This window comes from Mustela nivalis (genome assembly GCF_964662115.1).
Source record: "Mustela nivalis genome assembly, chromosome: 13".
Taxonomy (NCBI): domain Eukaryota; kingdom Metazoa; phylum Chordata; class Mammalia; order Carnivora; family Mustelidae; genus Mustela; species Mustela nivalis.
The window spans coordinates 5,123,215-5,143,089 of record NC_139032.1 but is presented as its reverse complement, the minus strand read 5'-3'; the positions used below and the strand labels follow the sequence as shown (position 1 = coordinate 5,143,089).

General features: G+C 45.2%; 1 protein-coding gene across 7 annotated transcripts in view; it reads left to right on the top strand.

Moving 5' to 3' along the window:
• The window catches only part of RIC1 (RIC1 homolog, RAB6A GEF complex partner 1), a 142,625-nt gene extending 123,081 nt beyond the window's left edge, over nucleotides 1–19,544 (top strand). For 4 of the 7 annotated variants that reach the window (XM_082694268.1, XM_082694267.1, XM_082694265.1 and 1 more), the window contains 10 exons: nucleotides 346–484; nucleotides 8,100–8,216; nucleotides 8,692–9,420; nucleotides 10,885–11,043; nucleotides 11,132–11,268; nucleotides 13,075–13,361; nucleotides 13,977–14,168; nucleotides 16,135–16,312; nucleotides 16,454–16,642; nucleotides 17,434–19,544. In XM_082694268.1, the coding sequence (XP_082550394.1) occupies nucleotides 346–484; nucleotides 8,100–8,216; nucleotides 8,692–9,420; nucleotides 10,885–11,043; nucleotides 11,132–11,268; nucleotides 13,075–13,361; nucleotides 13,977–14,168; nucleotides 16,135–16,312; nucleotides 16,454–16,642; nucleotides 17,434–17,722 (2,416 nt within the window). In that variant the 3' untranslated portion in view covers nucleotides 17,723–19,544. The remainder of the gene's footprint in view (nucleotides 1–345; nucleotides 485–8,099; nucleotides 8,217–8,691; nucleotides 9,421–10,884; nucleotides 11,044–11,131; nucleotides 11,269–13,074; nucleotides 13,362–13,976; nucleotides 14,169–16,134; nucleotides 16,313–16,453; nucleotides 16,643–17,433) is intronic. The other 3 variants (XM_082694269.1, XM_082694266.1, XM_082694264.1) reach the window with 1 other exon arrangement.
• The last annotated feature ends 331 nt before the right edge of the window (nucleotides 19,545–19,875 follow it).

The window sequence follows — 19,875 nt, the reverse complement described above, 5'->3', positions numbered from 1 at the left end:
GATATAAGAGATTTTACTAGCCTCTCATGGAAGCCATGTCCTTTCTCAACCAACTTAACTATTCCTCTTTTTTCCTTCCTAGTTTCCCTAGGTTTTTTTTCTTCCCTTCTACATTGTATTCCCTTTCTTTCTCCCTTATTTCCATTTGTATTCTCTGGATATCTCAACCTCACCAGTCTGCTGCCAGAACGATGCTTGAAGGGGAGGGAATAATGGGTGGAAGGCATCTGGCTCCTCCAAACGCATGAAATTTGTACTGTTAGTAGTGGAAAAGAAAGAAAAACAAAAAAACCTGCTGGCATTGATGTTGAGGTGTATGGTATCTTTCTCTCTCTTTTTTTGCAGTCCGAGTACTACTGCTGGCATTCAAGTTCTTCAAGAAGTGTCCATGTCACGCTACATTCCTCACCCTTTCCTGGTAGTTTCAGTCACTCTCACTTCCGTGAGCACAGAGAATGGAATCACCCTGAAGATGCCGCAGCAGGTACCGTACCGTCGTTGGGGCTCTGGAGAGCTTCTCTCAGTTTTTAGCATTTTAAGTTGCTTACAGAAGCTATTTGTTCAGCAAGTATCAAGTTTCTAAAATGTGCTTTGCATGAAGATGCTGGGCTACAGTGGCAAACTAAACAAACTTGGTTTCTGCTCAGACAATAAAGAAACAATTACATGCATAAATAGTTAAAATTGGGATGTGTGTGCCAGGAACCCGTATAGGTCACTCAGAGTGTAGAATGAACACCTGGAATAGTCCAACAGTCAGAAATTTCTGTACCACTTAAGTGACAGCCCGAAGACAGGTGGTCACCTGTGTAAAGAGCAGGAATCTCAGATCAGTGGGAACAGTAGTGCAGAGGCCTATCAGTAAGAAAAATGGAAGAACTTCAGGGTGGTTGGACTTTATCTTAAAGTCTAAAGTGTTTTAAGCTGAGTATTACTAGATCTCAGCTTTGTAATGTCTAGTCTAACTATAAGGGGGAAAATGAACCAGAGTAGGACAAAATTGGATTTAGGAAAGGTAACTGGGAGGCCACTGAATAAAGGGTGTTAGTGACCCTAAACTTGGCAGTGAAAGAGAAGGGAAAAAGTGGAATACTGAATATAAAATACAGAGAACTCCATGATTAGTCAACTAAACTATAAGGAAAGAAAATAATGCTGTAGTTTCTGATTAAACCCACGAAGTTGGGGGGCGGGGGGAAAACCCACGAAGTTGTGTAACTTCCTATTCCAAGTCTCCTTCTGTTACACAGACGGTTCCCAAGTTTTGTGTCAGTGTGGAACCTGTTTTCAAAGGATTAACTATGTGGATTTATAACTATGTAGATGTATCTATCATTTCTATCTTCCCAGTCTGTCTTTTACTTCCTATTAAGGCACTTCCATTCATCTTCAGAATCTAGAGCCCATTTCCTCTGCAAAGTATGTTTCATGGTAGCCAGAGAGTCACAGATGATAAGGGAAAGTTCTGTTTCACAAAAGAATTGTAGCTAGAAGATGTGGAAGGAAGGTAAGATTACAGAATCACCATTTTGCTGCCCCTAAGGAAATAACTGAATCAGAAAGTGATCATGATCGATGAAGCCATCGCATGAAAGGTTGGTGGGGAACTTCACAGTGAGGGGATCAGGTGGCCAGATCTAAGCCTTATTAATCAATACTAGCATTACTACAAGTAGGAGAACCAGGTGTGGCCTGCTTCCTGGGGAGATGCATCCTAAAGTTCACATGAGGAATTACTGCCCAAAACACTGAACCTGAATTAAATGAGGCTTCTAGAGTCAAGTTTCATTCATAGGAAATACAGGGGTAGAGGTTTTGTTTAACACCACAAGGAAGCACAATGTAGAACCTTCTGTAGGACAGCTACAAGTCAGTAATGTGGCAGGGTTGGGGATGGTAAGGGGAGACTCTTCTAAAGAATTCTTTAGAGCCATACCGACCAAATGCAGTGCTCAAGCCCCATTTGTATCCCGATTCAAACTGGCTATAAAAAGACACTATTAAAACACTTAGAGATACTCAGTATGCACTAAGAGGTGACATTAAGGAATATTTGTAGATTTTATTAGATTTGGTATTGGTATTATGATTATACCAGCAAATATCCACGTACTTCATCGCCTTTTAAAATACTTTGGTGTAAAAAAAAAAAAAAAAATTAAAATTAAAAAAAATAATAATAATAAAATAAAATACTTTGGTGTAGGGGTACCCGGCTTGCTCAGTTGGTGGGGCAGGTGACTCTTGAACTCAGGTTTGGGAGTTCAATCCCCACCTTGGGTGTAGAGATTATTTAAAAAATATTTAAAAATATAATAAAATACTTGAGCAAAATAAGTGAGAAAAGGGTAGATGGGGCAAATGTGGCAAAATCTTGAATAATTGTGAATTTGTGTGATCAGAATATGGGGGTTCATTGTATGATTCTCTATACTTTGACGTTTTCTCTCTCATGTTTGAAGTTTTCATATTAGGAGAAATAAAGGGACTCCCTGTGTCCCAGATACAGTGGGCGAGCGGCGGCGCCGGTAGTACTGGGGCAAAGCTTTCCAGCAGACCATGAAGAATGTGTCTCATCGTCACTCGGCATCCGGGAAATGCAAATCAAAACTGCAGTGAGATGTCACCTCACACCTGTCAGAATGGCTAAAATAAAAAAAACACAAGAAACAAGCATTGGCAAAAATGGGGAGAAAAAGGAACTGTCATGCGGAGGTGGTGGGAATGCGAGCTGGTGCAGCCGTGGGGGAAAACAGCGTGGAGGTGCCTCAGAGTTAAAAATAGAGCTGCCCTGTGATCCAGTAATCACACTACTGGGTATTTACGCCCCAAAATACACAAACACTAAATCAGAGGAATACATGCACCCCTATATTTATTGCAACATTATTTACAATTGCCGAATTATGGAAGCAGCCCAGGTGTCTGTTGGTAGACGAATGGTTAAAGATACGGTCTATACACTATGGAGTATTACTCAGCCATAAAAGGGGCGCCCAGATGTCTCGGTCAATTTAGCGTCTGCCTTCCGCTCAGGTCATGATCCTGAGGTCCTGGGATCCAGTTCCATGTCAGACTTTCTGCTCAGCGGGAGTCGGCCTTGTCCTCTGTCTGCCCCTCCCCGCTCTCATGCTCACAAGCACTCTCTCTCTCAAATATAAAATCTTTAAAAATACATAAAAAGAATGAAATCTTGTCATTTGCAATGACACAGAAGAATGTAGAGAGTATAATGCTAAGTGAAATAAGAGAAAGACAAATAACATATGATTTTACTCATATGTGGAATTTAAGAAACAGAACAAATGAGCAAAGGAAAAAGACAAAACAAGAAACGGACTCTTAACTGTAGAGAACAAACCGATGGTTACCAGAAGGGAGATAAATAGGTGGGTGGGGGTAGGGATGGAGGAATGCCCTTGTGATGAGCGCTGATTGATGTATGGAAATACTGAATCGCTGTATTACACACCACCTGAAACTAATATGACACTGCATGTTAAGTATACTGGAATTTTAAAAAAAAAAAAAAACGCCTCTCACAAAGAGGAGAGATCTGATGTGGTGAAGAGCAGATAAAGAAGTTAAGTTGACTGTGAAGAGTGACAGTCTGACGTCTTCCTTGCCAGTTTGGATGCCTTTTATTTCTTTTTGTTGTCTGACTGCTGAGCCTAGGACTTTGATAATACTCAATGTAGAAAACCTGAAAAACTCCATTAAAAAATAGCTAGAACTGATAGAGGAATTCAGCAAAGGCACAGGATATGAAATCAGTGTAGAGAAAGCTGTTGAATTTCTATACACCAGTATTGAAGCAGCCCAGAAAGAAGTCAGTCCCATTTACTGTAGCCCCTAACCATAAGATACCTCGGAATACCTAACTAAAGAGCCAAAAGGTGTGTATACTGAAAACTATAGAACATGTATGAGAGAAACTGAAGAGGACACAAAGAAATGGAAAAACATTCCATGCTCTTGGATTGGAAGAACAAATATTGTTTAAAAGACATCTGTACTACTCAAGGCAACCTACGCATAAAATGAAGTCCCTATCAAAATACCACCAGCATTCTGCACAGAGTTGGAGTGAATGACTCTAAAAATCGTGTGGAACCAGAAAAAAAGCCCGAATAGCCAAAGCAATGTTTAAGATGCAGAGCAAAGCAAGAGACATCATGATTCTGGACTTGAAGCTATATTACAAAGCTGTGCTCATCAAGACAGTATGGTACTGGCACAAAAACACACACACAGCTCACTGGAACAGAATAGAGAGCCCAGAAGTGGACCCTCAGCTCTGGTCAACTAACATTCAACAAAGTGGAAAAGAATATCCAGAGGAAAAAAGTCTCTTCAACAAATGATTCTGGGAAAATTGGACAGCCACCTTCAGAAGAATGAAACTAGACCACTTTCTCACACCATACACAAGAATAAACTCAAAATAGATGAAAGACCTACATGTGAAACCATCAAAATCCTAGAGGAGAAAAGCAGGCAGCAACCTCTTTGAGCTTGGGTGCAGCGGCTTCTTGCTGCACTAGTCTCTGGAGGCAAGGGAAATGAAAGCAAGAATGAACTATTGGGCCCTCATTAAGATAAAAAGCTACTGCACAGCGAAGGAGACAGCCAACAAAACTGAAAGGCAACCTACGGAATGGGAGAATATATTTGCAAATGACATATCAGATAAAGGGTTAGTATCCAAAGCTAGGTGTTTTACACAACTAACGAATCATTGAACACTACATCAAAAACTAATGATGTACTATACAGTGACTAACTGAACATTATTAAAAAAATATCTATAAAGAACTCAATACCCAAAAAACAAATAATCCAGGTAAAAAATGGATAGAAGGTATAAAGAGACACTTTTCCAAAGAAGACATCCAGGTGGCGAACAGACACGTGAAAAGATGCTCAACATCATCCATCATCAGGGAAATGCAAATCAAAACCCCAGTGAGATACCACCTCACACTTGTCAGAATGGCTGACATCAACAACACATGATACAACAGTTGGTGAGGATGTGGAGAAAGGGGACCCTTCTTACACGGCTGGTGGGAGTGCACGCTGGTGCAGAGTGCAGCCACTCTGGAAGACAGTTTGGAGGTTCCTCAAAAAGTTAAAAATAGACATAGCAAATGCAGTACTATGACCCAGTAATTGGACTACTAGATTGTTATCCAGAGGATACAAACATACAGATTGAAAGGAGCACCCACATCCCAGTGTGTATAGCAGCGTTATCAACAATAGCCAAAGTACAGAAAGAGCCCAAATCTCCATCAGTTGGTAAATGGGGTGTGCATACACACCCATCCACTCCATCCACGTGCGTGTGTCATGGAGTGTTACTCGGCCATCAGAAAGAATGAAATCTGGCCATTGGTACCAGCATGGATGGAACTAGAGGTTGTTACGCTAAGTAAAGTAACTCAGAGAAAGACATGCGATTTCACTCATACGTGGAATTTAGGAAACAAAACACATGACACGGGAAGGGTAGGAAAAATAAAAACAGAGGGAGGCAAACCATAGGAGACTCTTAAATACAGAGAACACACTGAGGGGCTGGGGTAATGGGGTGACGGGCATCAGGGAGGACACTTCCAGTGAGCACCGGGTGTGATGTGTCGTTGATGCGTCACTAAATTCTACTCCTGAAGCCAATACTACACTGTGTGTTAACTAGCTTGAATTTAAATTTAAGGGGGAAAAAAATGAGTTGAAATGTAATAGGAATTAGATTGATTCCACCTTACACAGAGGGAAGACCAGGACTGCTACAGCAAAACAAGTCTTGATTTCATATTAAAAATTTTAAAAACCCTAACAGTGAAAGTTGTTTATCAGTAAGATAGCCTCCCTCCTAAGACTGGGCTCCTTGTCTCTGAAACTCATAAATATAAGAGTCATCTACTAAGGATATTTTTAGAGTAAGAGAAGGTGTGTTTGATCCTTTCAAATGTGGCATTTCGGGGATACAGGTAGTCCCTGCTTTAATGTTAAGTTCCTGGAAAGCTCATTAAACTTGCTGGAAAGTGCTGTTGCACTCCCCTGTTCTTCATGCTGTAATAGTGGTGGAAAGTGTTGAATGCGTGAATACAGCTGAAGGAAAGAGAAGTGGGTTTGTTTGTGTAATAAGATCATGTCAAATGTAGTGAAATTCACCATTTTCATACTTCCCAGGGGTCAGTACGGACATGAGTCCTATAGCGGTGACTTGCAGTAGCTTCTCAGAAGGTCTTTGCAAAGTGTCGGGGAGTCTCTGTGCCGGTCCGTGTGCTCTCTGGTCTGACTCTTGGTTTCCGTGTTCATTTCTCCTCTGCCCTCTGCCCTCCAGCTCTTAGAATAGTGCGCACCTTACAATTTCCATTTTTCCTTCTCCTACCTTGAAGCTTGTGTTGTGGAGAGGTGATCAGATCTTTAGTTTTCGTGTCATTACATGCAAAATGGGGACCCAAAGATTTCTTTCCAAGTGAAGTTCTTGAGCTTTGTGACAGTTGCTTGGAGATTTGTTATTTTTATTATTTTAATTTCTCTTCCTTGTAAATTAATGTAAGTTATTACACTCTACCTGCCTGGATGTGGCCTACCACCAGAATGAAGACAAAATCCATGAATCTTGTGGACCCTCTTGTCATTTCTTCTCCACAGTCCCAGTAGTGTCTGGCAGGCAGGACTAAGAGTGTTTTGTGTAACTGTTTTTGCAAATAGAATATGTAGGGCAGCTACCGTTCTCCGGACTGAACCCTAAATAATAATGGCAGCTTAAATGCAGCCTGCGCGCAGGCCCTGGCTGGGACGCCAGCCCGTAGCTTCTGAGTTCTCACCCTTTCCTTCCTAAAATTTTTTCCCTCTTGCTTTTTGTGACACTGTGCTCTCCTGGTGCCCTGCTCGCCTCCTCCCCGGCATACTTGGCTTCAGAAGGTTCATCTGACTCCCTCAGTTGACCAGCCGTGCTTAGATTCTGGTGTGTTCGTCCGTACTTCAGTCATCGCTCACGTTTTTATTTGCAAGTCTTAAGATTCCTTCAAATTTAATGATCAGTGAAATGAAACTGCTCAGTTTCCCCTTCCTTAGCTTCTGCTTGGAACTTCTACCCGTGGTAACCTCACCTCCTCTAGCACCCACCAAGGTGCGCCCCCTGAAATCCTGCTAGTTTACTTCTCTTTTCCAGCCTTTCAGGCCTAAGGCGTCAGTCGTTTTTTGTTTTGTTTCTGTAAATCCACATGCTCTTCTTCTTTACAAGTGGAAAAAGACTTCATGTCTGAGATGTACTTTAGAACAAAGCTTCTCAACTTGCAGCCAGGTGAGAGGGCTGAATGGGCAGTCACGTGTTGGGCTCTCTGCTTTAGGATTGGATTGAAATTTTCCGTAGCGAAAGGACAGACTGTTTCATTCATTCCTGACGTCAACACCTGTAATGTCTGTCTCTCCTGAGTAAGCCATCCTGAATAACCCAGAATTTTTAATAACTCCCTTATTCAAGAAATTCTAAGTAGTAGCTTATTTCCTGTCTTTTGTTTGTTTTTTAACCTGGCTTTCCAAGCCTTCCTTGAAAGTCCCATTACCACCCAGCGTTTTTCTCATGATATTCCTAATCTAGTCAGGTTTTTCTCCCTTTCCCTAAAGAGACGCTCCCTCTCCGCGTCATTCACAGCGGCGGCGTTCGGCGAGAGCCGACCCTTTCCTTCCTCCCGTGTGTCGTCGTCCTCGCCCTTCAAGGCCCGCCTCACCCTGTAAGCCTTCTCTAGCTAGGTCAGGCCGGTCACTGAAGTGATCTCTCATTACTGCGAACTGCTGAAGCGCTCCTAGTTATGTCAGCAAAATTCAGCTCTGCCCTGACTCAGGTTCACTTGCGTTCCTCAGTAGTTGCGTTCCTCAGTAGTTGCACTGTGGTAAAGCTTGTTACGCGCGAGCCAGCAAGCAGCTTGTAGTCCACATCACCCCACAGAACAGCTGTACACGGCTGTACACGGTGCACATTCGGGAGACGGTGGTGGTGGTTTTACTTGTAAACCATACAGAGCTGGGGGGAATGCTGAAAACGTCTGCATTAGCTGGAGTCCGTCCGGTGCTTCTTGCAGGCTCGCGACGCAGAGAGCATCATGCTGAATCTCGCCGGGCAGCTCATCATGATGCAGAGGGACAGGTCGGGCCCTCAGATCCGGGAGAAGGACAGTAACCCCAGCCAGAGGAAACTCGTGAGTAAAATGCAAGTCCTGTAGAGCATCAGAGATGAAGGAATAAAAAGAACGTAAGAGGAGAGTATCGTCTTGGGACTTGGAAACTGGGAAAGTATATAATATTAGTCTTTAAGCCTCCAGGTTTAAGACTGTTTGTGAATAAGAACATCCCGGAACAATAATGAGAGACCCATACCCCGGGTGATCTGCTTAGGCATTCTTGTTTGCTAATTCTAATCGGAAAGTAGGGTAAATTGGTGAAGTTTGTGGGGTTTCTTTGGTTTTGTTTTGTTTTGTTTTGTTTTTAGATTTAAATATGCATACTTTGAAAGGCAGGGTACTGTTCTGGATTCTGTTTCTAGATAGTGTCTCCTAATTTTCCGAAAAGAAGTTGTGCTATCATTTTGAAAGGCTTAAGAAATTAATGCCAAGGAACTTGAGAGTGTTCGAATTTAATAGGAAAAAAAATGGATTCTTGTCTCTGCTTCTCCAGCTGCCATTCTGCCCTCCTGTCGTCCTCGCCCAGTCTGTTGAGAATGTCTGGACTACGTGTCGCGCAAATAAACAGAAGCGTCACCTCCTGGAGGCCCTCTGGCTGAGCTGCGGAGGCGCAGGGATGAAAGTGTGGCTCCCGCTCTTCCCCAGGGATCACCGCAAGCCCCATTCCTTCTTGTCGCAGCGGATCATGCTGCCTTTTCACATCAACATCTACCCCCTGGCTGTTCTGTTTGAAGACGCGTTAGTGCTCGGTGCTGTCAACGACACTTTGCTCTATGATTCCTTGTACACTCGGAGCGGCGCCAGGGAGCAGCTGGAGGTGCTCTTCCCGTACTGTGTTGTGGAGAGAACCTCTCAGATCTACCTCCACCACATTCTGCGGCAGCTGCTGGTCAGGAACCTCGGGGAGCAGGCCTTGCTCTTAGCCCAGTCGTGCGCCGCTCTACCTTACTTCCCTCACGTGCTGGAGCTCATGCTCCACGAAGTGCTGGAAGAAGAAGCTACCTCACGGGAACCCATCCCCGACCCTCTGCTTCCCACTGTGGCCAAGTTCATCACCGAATTCCCCCTCTTCCTGCAGACAGTGGTTCATTGTGCCAGGAAGACTGAATACGCCCTGTGGAATTACCTTTTCGCAGCCGTTGGAAACCCCAAGGACTTGTTTGAGGAATGCTTGATGGCTCAGGATTTGGACACAGCTGCCTCTTACCTTATTATCTTACAGGTAACAGTTCTTTTCTTACAAAGTAAAGAATGAATGAGCCAAAATGAGAGGGGGAAAGAAATGTCCTATGTTGACACTGATGGTGTTCCCAAGGATTCTTGCAATCTGCAGTCTGGCTTTCTGTTCTATGCAGTATAACAACATAGACTAACATGCACATATTACACATAATATAACATTATATATAATATAATATATTAGATAATAAATATAATAAAGAAGAATTATTTTGAATATTAGTGAGTTTGAGCTAATGTTAGCTAATTTGAACTATTTGAGCCTCTCACAGTTAACAGATTTGTTTCCTTCTAGCGAGGAATCACCAAGGGGACTCTGGTTAAAGCCTGGCTCTTCCTAGCAGAGCACCTTATGTTAGGCTCCCCATAGCAGGCTGAGGAAGCACAGGCCTGCCACAGTAATTACCCTCAGTATGCGGTTCTTGTCAAAATAATGGGTTCTCTGAGACTCCTGAAAATTTGTCATTATATATATTTGACAGAAGGGCTTGTTCTTGTTGTTCTCAGTCGGATACAGATTTGAGAGGTACGCTTAGCCATGCTTTCAAATTACCACAAAGTTGTTTTCATTGATCTAAGAAGCTGACCATTAACTTGGTTTAAACTCTGCCTGAAGCACATGTCTCATCCGCTTACTTGCTTCATGACAACTGATTGAAGCCAGAGGAAATAGTCCAGCAGAGGTGGGATGGCCCTTAAAGTCTGATGCCCTGACTCATCTAAAAAAAAAAACACAGAATGATAAAAATAGCAACAAAATAAATGCAGCTGTGTTTTGTCTTGGACTTGGACTTCTAGTGATCTGCCAAGCAGTGGGACTGGCCACGTTCTCTGCAGCAGAATTCCAGCCTTGGCACATAATTACAGTTAAACTTGCCTGTGAGGTGCCTGTCCCTGAGGGCAGAGGCAGGCTATGTGGTAAGGTTTACGAAAGAATTCTTAAGGACGCTCTTTGTGTAGCCTTCCTACCGACTGCTGGCCAGAGCTGAGAGTGCTTTTGTCACAGCCTCAAAAACTGTCACAAGAGGGAGACCTGGGCCTCTGGGAGTCCGGCAAATCAGGTAGATTTGTTTCTTGCTTTTTTGCTGGTCTTCAGCAAGTTACTGAACTCCATTTCCTCATCTGTAGAACAGGAATGACACAACCACTTCACAGGGTCACCAGGAGCCAGGAAAGACAGAATATGGGTCAGGTTTATGTGAGGTATTTGACTTTTTTAGAAAGTTTAGGAAATCCTTATTTATGGTACACCAGCGGAGTGTTTGTCTCGCTTTTCCTTGCATGATACTTTCTGTTGATCCTTTTTGTTCTTACTATCAAACATTCCCCTATAGAGATAGAGCTGCCTTCCTTCTCTGGTATAGAAATCATAGCGCTACAGAGTTGCTCATACTTCCCAAATCATTTGCCATGTAAAAGGAATGCTTGTCTTTGGTTGATTTTGTAGAACATGGAAGTCCCGGCGGTCAGTAGGCAGCATGCCACGCTTCTGTTCAGCACAGCCCTGGAACAAGGCAAGTGGGACCTGTGTCGACACATGATGCGCTTTCTTAAAGCCATTGGCTCTGGGGAATCCGAGACCCCTCCATCCACACCTACTGCTCAGGTTGGTTGCAAAGTTGCACAGCCTCTCTAGGCCAGACACCTACACGACTTCTTTCTCTAACGGTCCTGCGCATCGTGTGTGATCTTAGGAACCCAGTTCAAGTGGCGGATTTGAGTTCTTCAGAAATCGAAGCATCAGTTTATCCCAGTCAGCTGAAAATGTTCCTGCTAGTAAATTCAGCTTACAGAAAACGCTGAGTATGCCATCTGGTCCTTCTGGAAAAAGGTAAAAGAATAACGAGCCGTTACTGCTTTGAGGGCATTCTGTGACACACATTGCATTTCAGGCCACTTGTAAACTTGGATCTTAGGAAAACAACCATTTGATCAAATACAGTTCTTTCTCCATTTCCAAAAGGCTTGAAGATCACGCAAATTGCTTCCCTCCTTCTGTCTTCCAGAGTCCCCTTTGTTATTCCTTGAATAGTTTCTGTCCCTTGTCCTAGAGTAGGTCTTGTGTACCCATTCTTTTTTTTTTTTTTTTTAATATTTTATTTATTTATTTGGCAGAGACACAGCAATAGAGGGAACACCAGCAGGGAGCGAGGGAGAGGGGGAAGCAGGCTCCCCCCTGAGCAGAGAGCCCGATGCGGGGCTCGATCCCAGGACCGTGAGATCATGACCTGAGCTAAAAGCGGAGGCTTAACCCACTGAGCCACCCAGATACCTCTTGTGTACCCATTCTGACGGAAGCTCACTTCAAATCACCCTGCTAATAGAGGACCAGAATAAAAAGGAAAGATAATTCTGCACGCAATCCAGAAGCCTTCTTATAGCCGTAGTTTTACCTTTCTTTCTGACTGTAACTCGGTAAAAGTCCCCATGCACTTGCCTCTCCTGTGACTCTTGACTAGAGAAGTCATTAAACAGTGGGAGAGCCCAGAGGAGGTGTATCCTGAGGACCGAAAGCTACATCACCCGTAGATGGGCTTTTGCCTCCTGAGAGGTTCCATGAACTCATACTGAACATTATACAATAGAATTTCCTCTAGTTTGTGAGGTCCTTGTGTCCTTCCTGTTGTTACGTGTTCTAAGCTCTTCTCTGGACTCTCCCTTAATCCCTTCTTTTATATTCTGTTTTCATTGTTCTACAATGCCTGACACAGAGTGAGCACTTCCTGAACATTTTCTTTTATGACAATTTACTACTTTCTTATCAGGGTCATTAATACCTCCCTTACTCCCGGCATCTACACACACAGTCGGGCCGTATCCGAGTGAGACGCAGCCGCGGCTCGGCTCGCTACAACAGTAGCTTCTCGGCGGCGCCGTCGCAGAGCGCGCTCGCGGGCCGGCGCGCGGGTCCCCACGAGCCAGGCGCTGCCGGAGCGCGTACCCGAGCGCGGCTTCTCATCCTTCTGACTTACAAGGGCCGGCACCATTGTGCACCACCTTGTGTGGGTGAAGAAACAGAGGCCCAGCGAGTCAGCTTGGTCAGGTTCACACAGGATCGAGCGCAGAGCCCGGATCTGCATCCGCACGGCCGGCCGGCACTGCCTCTCCCGGAAGGCACCGCAGGCCCAGTTACCCAACCAGTCAGCCCGTGTCAGCCCACATGAGTAAGGGATGACAGACTGCGTGTCGCCACGTATAAGTTCTTGGGCACCCGCCGTGCGTCCGCGCGCCTGCCCCTCCCCCAGCCCGTGCGCGGGCTTCGTTCTGCCGCGTCCCTTGCCCGTGTCTTCGATCTGATCTCCTCACCTCTCTCCACTGGGCTCTCCAGGCACAGCGGTTCTGGCCCCTTCTGTCCCGCAGCCCGTCAGCGCCCTCCTCTCGTTTGGCTTTGTCCATCTCCTCTCTTTGCTTCTGCCCTATTTCCATTCTAGAAGGGTCTTTTGAGAGCCTGCCGTGCTCCGGGTGGTGGTCAGCCGCCGCGGCATCCACGGAGGAAAGCCCTGGTGTCGGTCTTCGCTCGGGCAGAGCTGGATCGGGGCCGGCGCCCCTCGCTGTCAGCGTCCGCCTCGCTGCTGCGGCCAGCCGCGGGACATCGTCCGGGAGCGCTGGTTCTGCAGCTTTCTTGTCCCGCCTGCAGGTGGAGCAAGGACAGTGACTGCGCCGAGAACATGTACATTGACATGATGCTCTGGAGACACGCTCGGCGTCTCTTGGAAGAAGTTCGGCTGAAGGACCTCGGCTGCTTTGCAGCGCAGCTGGGCTTCGAGCTCATCAGTTGGCTGTGCAAGGAGCGCACTCGGGCCGCACGGGTGGACAACTTCGTGCTGGCCCTGAAGAGACTCCACAAAGACTTCCTGTGGCCGCTTCCCATCATCCCAGCCTCTTCTCTCAGTTCCCCTTTCAAGAACGGAAAATACCGAACAGGTAACGTAGGCTCGTGGCACTCGGTCGCAGGTTGGCCACCAGGTGAAAGTTGGCTGCGGGCACCACCACGCTCCCCTTCCGTGGCGAGCGGTAGAACGGCTTAGTCGTAGCCTCCAGAGAAGCGAAGCGGTGACTTCTCTGACGGACATTATGGAGAAGTGGTAGCAATGCATCTTTGAGAGTCCGGGCCGTCTTCTGATCTAGGAGATGACCAAGTGAAATCTTGGTGAAAGGAAAATTAAAAGATAAAGATTTTTAGTTGCGGTCTTTCGAAGAAGACTGTAGTCATGACCGTGACTCATGAGAGCTCAACCAGAAAGCTTTTCCTGTGGCGTTTCGAAACTACATCTCATCTTAAGAACCAAGGAAAAGACTTATAAGACGAACAGACTAAAGTCTGTCTCGTGCTGATGAGACGTGACGATGTAGGTTGACGGTTAGATGGCGCCGCATCGTCCGCTTCCCTGGTTTGCAGACGGACGACGCGGGGCAGTTGGCTTTGAACTTCCAGTGTTTGAGGGTGGCAGGGGAAGAAGCTGAAAATTCCCGAGGTGGGAATGGTGGTGCGCGCATCTTTTGAATTCCTGCTTTCTTGTTTTGGGGCCTGCCTTGCAGTAGGAGAGCAGCTGTTGAAGTCCCAGTCAGCGGACCCTTTTTTAAGCCTTGAGACAGACACGGGTGTGTCTCATGTACAACGAAGTCAGAGCTGGCTTGGCGACATCGGCCCCACCCCGCCCGAGATCGACCCAGCCTCATCCCATGGACCACAGATGCAAGACGCCTTCTTGTCACCTTTATCTAATAAAGGTAAATGTCATTTTAAATTCTCGCTTCTCCTTAGTTCCTTTGGAAGGTTTCTCTTCAGAACCAGAGCTCCATTCTTTCCAGCCGTGTCCTTGAAATAAGCCATTAGAATCTGCTAGAGAGGAGGTTAGTTTCTAGAACAAGGCCACGCTGGCCTGAACTATACTTTGCCATATTTATTTTAGATGAACGACATAGGTACAATCTCATTACAGACCAGCACTAACAGATGAAACTGTGTGCTTGATTTTAATGATACAGAAACACTAACTTTGAACTTCAAGTAAGTAAAATATTCGCTCTGTATAAAGAACACTATTCTTCTCATAAGTAGACATGGATCATAAAAAATTTTACTTCACTGTCTTCTGTTTTTTATTTTACTGATAAAAATTTGTAGTTTTCTTTTTCTCTTGCAAGTTCCTGTGTAATGTCCTTCATTTTGCCTCTTAGTCTTCAAAGCCTAATTTACTCTCCAGCCCTTTACCAAATAGCGAGTGCCAGCCTCTGCTCCTATGGGGTTAGTGGAGTTCCAGACGGAAGCAGCGTCAGAGTGATGCGTGTTGCCGAGACTCGTCCGGTCACGGGGCTAAGTGTCAGGCCGGCTGCTGTTTTCTTTGGGGGCAAAGCTCTTGCTTGCTGTCTTCACCATTTCTTGAGCTTTGCTACATGGAGAAGCTTACGGCTTTCGTCACTCTTGTTCAAATTGTAGAAGATACACATAATAGGTGCCACTTAAACCATTTTTAAGTATGTGGTTGAGTAGGATCAAGTGCATTCACGTTGCTGTGCAGCCGGCCTCCGGGACTCTTTGCCAAGCTAAGATTCTGTACCCAGTCCAGAACAGTTCCTTTTCTCCCTTCCCAGCCCTGGCAGCCGCCACTCTGCCTTCTGTCTCTGTGAACTTGACTAGAGATATGAAGTAATACCATTGCTCGCCTTTTTTTAATCGAAAACTCTTTGAAGCAATGATTTCAAATATATTTTAAAATTAGAGTTAATCGTGTCGCGGAAGCCTTGCCCGCCCCCATGTATCCGTGACCCGGCTTCAGCTCTTCCCAGCGCAGGACCACGTTTGTGTGATCTCTTCATATCTTATTGAACCAAATCCAACACCTGATATATTTTGTGGCCTTTTCAGTATGTACTTTAAAAGAACTCTTTAAAAAGTAATTCCATTACCACCCTTCCAGAATTTAACAATAATTCCTTAATATCAAATATCTAGTAAGTATTAAAATTCCAGTTGTTTCATAATGTAATTTTTTTTATGGTTAGGACCAAGAGCCAGGTAAGGTTCACACATTGTGGTTCTTTCTTTAAAACATGACTCTTTCCCTCCCCACCTTTTTTTTTTTTTTTTAAGATTTATTTATTTTAGAGAGCATAAGCAGGAGGGGCAGAGGGAGAGGGAGAGTGCAGGCTCTTGGCTGAGCGTGGAAACCAAAGCAGGCCTTGATCTCATGGACACGAGATCACAACCTGAGCCAAAACCAAGTCAGATGCTTAATCAACTGGGCCACCCGGGTGCCCACCCCGATCTTTTTTTTTTTTTTTTTTTTTTTTTAAACCCTTGCAGTTTGGATTTGCTTCCATGATTTTCTCAAAATGTGAGTGTTGATGACTGCATCTTCATGGTTTACCACTTTCTTCTGTATTTCTTATAAATTAGTAATTGAATCCAAAGGCCTGATCATGTTATAGCTAGGCGTTTTTCTTGGAGGCAGGCAAGACTGCTGCATAGACAGTAGGGCGCTTTTCCATCTGAAGGCGCATAATGCCTCATCTCTCTAATGGTTTTTTTTCTTAAAAATATCTACTACTGTTAATATAACATGGGAATTTTAGCAGTTGATTTAACATTTGGGTTTCAGAATTTTGAACAGAAATCAACATGTGAGAAACCATTAATTCATAAACATACTTTCTGCATGAAGCTAATTTGTAAGTTTTGGCACTTTTTCATCAGGTGACGAATGCAGTATCGGTTCAGCCACAGACTTGACTGAAAGTAGCTCCGTGGTGGACGGAGACTGGACAGTGGTGGATGAAAACTTCTCCACACTCAGTCTGACCCAGTCCGAGCTGGAGCACATCTCCATGGAGCTGGCGAGTAAGGGGCCTCACAAATCCCAGGTCCAGCTTCGGTGAGTCCCTCCCTCAGCATCCAGGCAGCAGAGGGCCTGCTCCAGGTCTTCGGGCAAATCGGGTGCGAGGCTTACTTTGCTGCCGACGATCGCCCTTTTCTACACCTTCTGAGCTTCGAACTTTCTGTTCTGCTCCCGTAGGTACTTGCTGCACATCTTCATGGAGGCGGGATGTCTGGACTGGTGCGTCGTCATAGGCCTGATTCTTAGAGAATCCTCGGTCATCAGCCAGATCGTGCTTCTCATCCAGTCTTCAGAGGTGGACGGAGAGACGCTGCAGAACATAAAGACGGGGCTGCACGCCGTGGCCCGATGGGCCTCCACAGACTGGTACGTGCGCGTCGGCTTCGGCTCCTTCCCGTGGCGGTCCTCGGGGCGGTCCTGTCCTTTCACAGGAGCGAGGTTTAGTTCTGGTTCATTTACTTGGAAATTGTTTAGGTTGGGAGAAGTAAAATGCTTTCACACGTTCCTTTCTGAAGTAGTTCTCTTAAATCACCATTCTGCGCCCGGCCAGGAACATAAATGACACAGTACAGATGCTCTGAGAATTGTTAGACTGGACCTTGAGGTCTGTGGTTCTGTGGTATTGCTGGTAATAATAACCTGAAAATATCTGCTTTGAAAAGATAAAAACATAAGGCACGTGTGAATTGAGGAGAGCACAGCACTTACTAGGAAGCCCGAATTAAGAGTTAATGGATAGAAGTGAGGAGCCTCAGAGTCTAGCCCCTTGTCACCAGCTACGTGTGGATTTGGGGTTTCCTGCACTTGGCTCTGGTTTTTTCCTTAGTTGCCAAATTCACTTAGAAGAGCTGTACTGTGTGCAGGTGCTTCCAGTCTGAAAAACCCTGTTGGTCCTCAGACTGTGCGGTATGCGCCGCGCTGCCGCAGTCGGAGAAGGCGCGGCAGCCTTGCTGCTCGAGCTCCGGAGCGTGAGGCAGCTGCGCCGGCCGCGGCCCTGCGCCGGCCACGGCACCTGAGCAGCATTTCCTCCTGCCCCGTGCCCCCCTCTCCCCAGCTCTCCGCCCTCACTGTGTCCCTGTTTAGCAGTTGGTCCAGAACTCTTAGGGAGCGCTGTGAGTGCGGCAGTGGCGAGCTAACGTCCTTTTCCCTCTGCTTAGTCCTGGATATAAGCCATTTTTAAACATCATTAAGCCGCAAGTGCAGAAGCTCAGCGAGCTCACGGAGGAGCAGGTCCAGCCCGAAGCCTTCCAGCCCGTCACCGTGGGCAAGACCCCCGAACACGCCGGTCCCCGTGCAGAGGAGAGCCGGGGCTCCTCGGGCCACGGAAGTGTCCCCCAGGGCGAGGTCGGAGGTGGCAGTCTGGTCAGCCGGGAGGAGGAGGACGTGACCCGAGCGCAGGAGGAGGAATCTTTTCAGGACGGGACTTACGACTGTTCTGTGTCCTAAGGCCGGTGGCGGCCGTCCCCGCGGGCAGTATTCCTTCGCAGCAGCGCGCCACTGAGGACACCGCGACCTCGTTGGACGATTGGACCAGAGAGAGAACTCAGAGACTCTGGTAAGGTAGTATTAAATTTTAACTCTTTCTCCTCTAGGAAATCTCGGACTCCGTGAAAATGTGATATCAAATCATTTTTCATAAAAAAATTTTTTAAGCTGCAATGGGAAGTAATAAAGAGTATTGTACAGTTGTACAGGAGGATGTTTTGGTTTTATTCTTAAAGAGTGGTAGCTCCTAAACCATAGGGATTGTTTTGCCCTAGATGAGCCTCCCTTTTTGGGACGTGTAGCTTCTTAAGTTTCCTGGTCCGGCGGGAGTCCAGGCTGCTTCTGGAAGGTAAATGCTGAGGCGCTTGCAGGAGCTCATTAGGCACTGAGCTCCCGTGTGCCCCTTTGGATCAAGAGCGCTGGACTCCCGCACTGGCCTCCTAGCAGAGGCCTGCCCGGGCCAGCAGTGGCCGTCGTGATGGGGACCTGTCCTTGGCTGTCTCTAGCCTTTAAATCCCAGTCCCGACTCGGTGGGAGCTACAGGCCTGTGAGTCAGTGCACCTGCTTCCCTTAGCGGCTCGGTCCCTGCAGAGGCCTGGGGGCGATTTCGATTATGCTGTTAGATACCACTAAACTATTTTGTATCAGAGAACTGTATCTTTTTGTGAATACTCTTGTATAAATAGACTCAAAGGGCACTGTCCATATTTTTAGGGCTTATATTATAATTGGTAAGGTTTGATGCTGGATTCTGCACGGCAGTACTCACTCTTGGAAGGAGATGGGGCCTGCTCTTCTTTCCAGACGGGAGCAGGTGTTCACAGGAACAAGCAGGGTTATTGGCTTGGTCATACAGTAATGGAAATGGTCACACCGATCATGAATGAAACAGGTTTTGTGCAAATTAATGTAGTTTCTTATTTATTGCTTTTGTAAATTGAATAAAAATGGACCTTTATGTAAATAGACTGCTGAATCCTGTACTATCACGGCTACTAAAAATCACTCTGTGAAGAATGCGTTCTTCATTGTAACTTTTAAAATATTTTATGTATTTCTAGATATGACTTAATGTTAGTTTTCATACATTATGAAAACCTATCTGCATACTCCTTAATGGCTTCAGACTAAACACATACCCACTGTATGTACTTCCAGTTACCTTATATCAGTATTAATTTACATAGTTTGTTTGTACTGTGCAATTTAAACAAAGGAATGCAATGTTATTTTTTACAAAAACAAACTTGTTTATTTTTGTAATAACAATTTATCTTGAGGTGGACCAAATTCATACCACTATGGAAAACAGCCTCTCTTCTCATAGTGCAATTACAGTTTAGAAATAAAACTTGGTCCTCTACCCTTGATTTTTAAAGTAAATGGCTAGATACAGTTGTCCTAGCCTGGGTTTCCTTGGAAGGGAAACTCAAAACCGTTTTGAAATTGCTTAGTTCAAAATTCATCAAACTTTTAAATTATTGAGTTTGGTAATTTACTATCATTTACTTTCAACATTACAAGTGCAATAATTTCACATACTAGAACAACTGGTTGGGATATGTGGTGATGGTACCTGGTCCTTCTGGTGCTACTTTATTTAAAGCTTTGTTTTAAACCACCTTTCCCTGAATCTTCTAAAAAAACGTGTCCCATGAGTACATGCAGCCCAGAAAGAAACTTACCTGAAACTTCTCCTGCCCTAGTCCATGAGGAGGAGAACGAGCATTATTTTTGTGTTTGGTGTGAATATACAGTCAATAAAATGATTTATCGTTGTAAACAGCTGTGCTCCTTTCCAGTCTCGCGTGTGCTGCTGGGTTCATCCCCCGTCACAGCAGGGCACCGGCAGGTTAACTGAGCTCCTGGGGCGAACCTGAACCTCCCGAATGAGTCTTTGTCCCTGAACTTGTTTCCCAAGTAATAGAAATGAGCGACCTGAACAAGAAAAATCGGCTGGTTTACAGAACGTTTCTGTTTGGTAATTTGTTATTTATTTTACTTTTTTAAATTTATATTTTTATTTTGCCTTGTTTGTTTCAAGTATCAACTGTTGAAGCATAATTTTAACCAATGAATTTAAGTATTCAGTATAACTATTTGAAGATTATTTG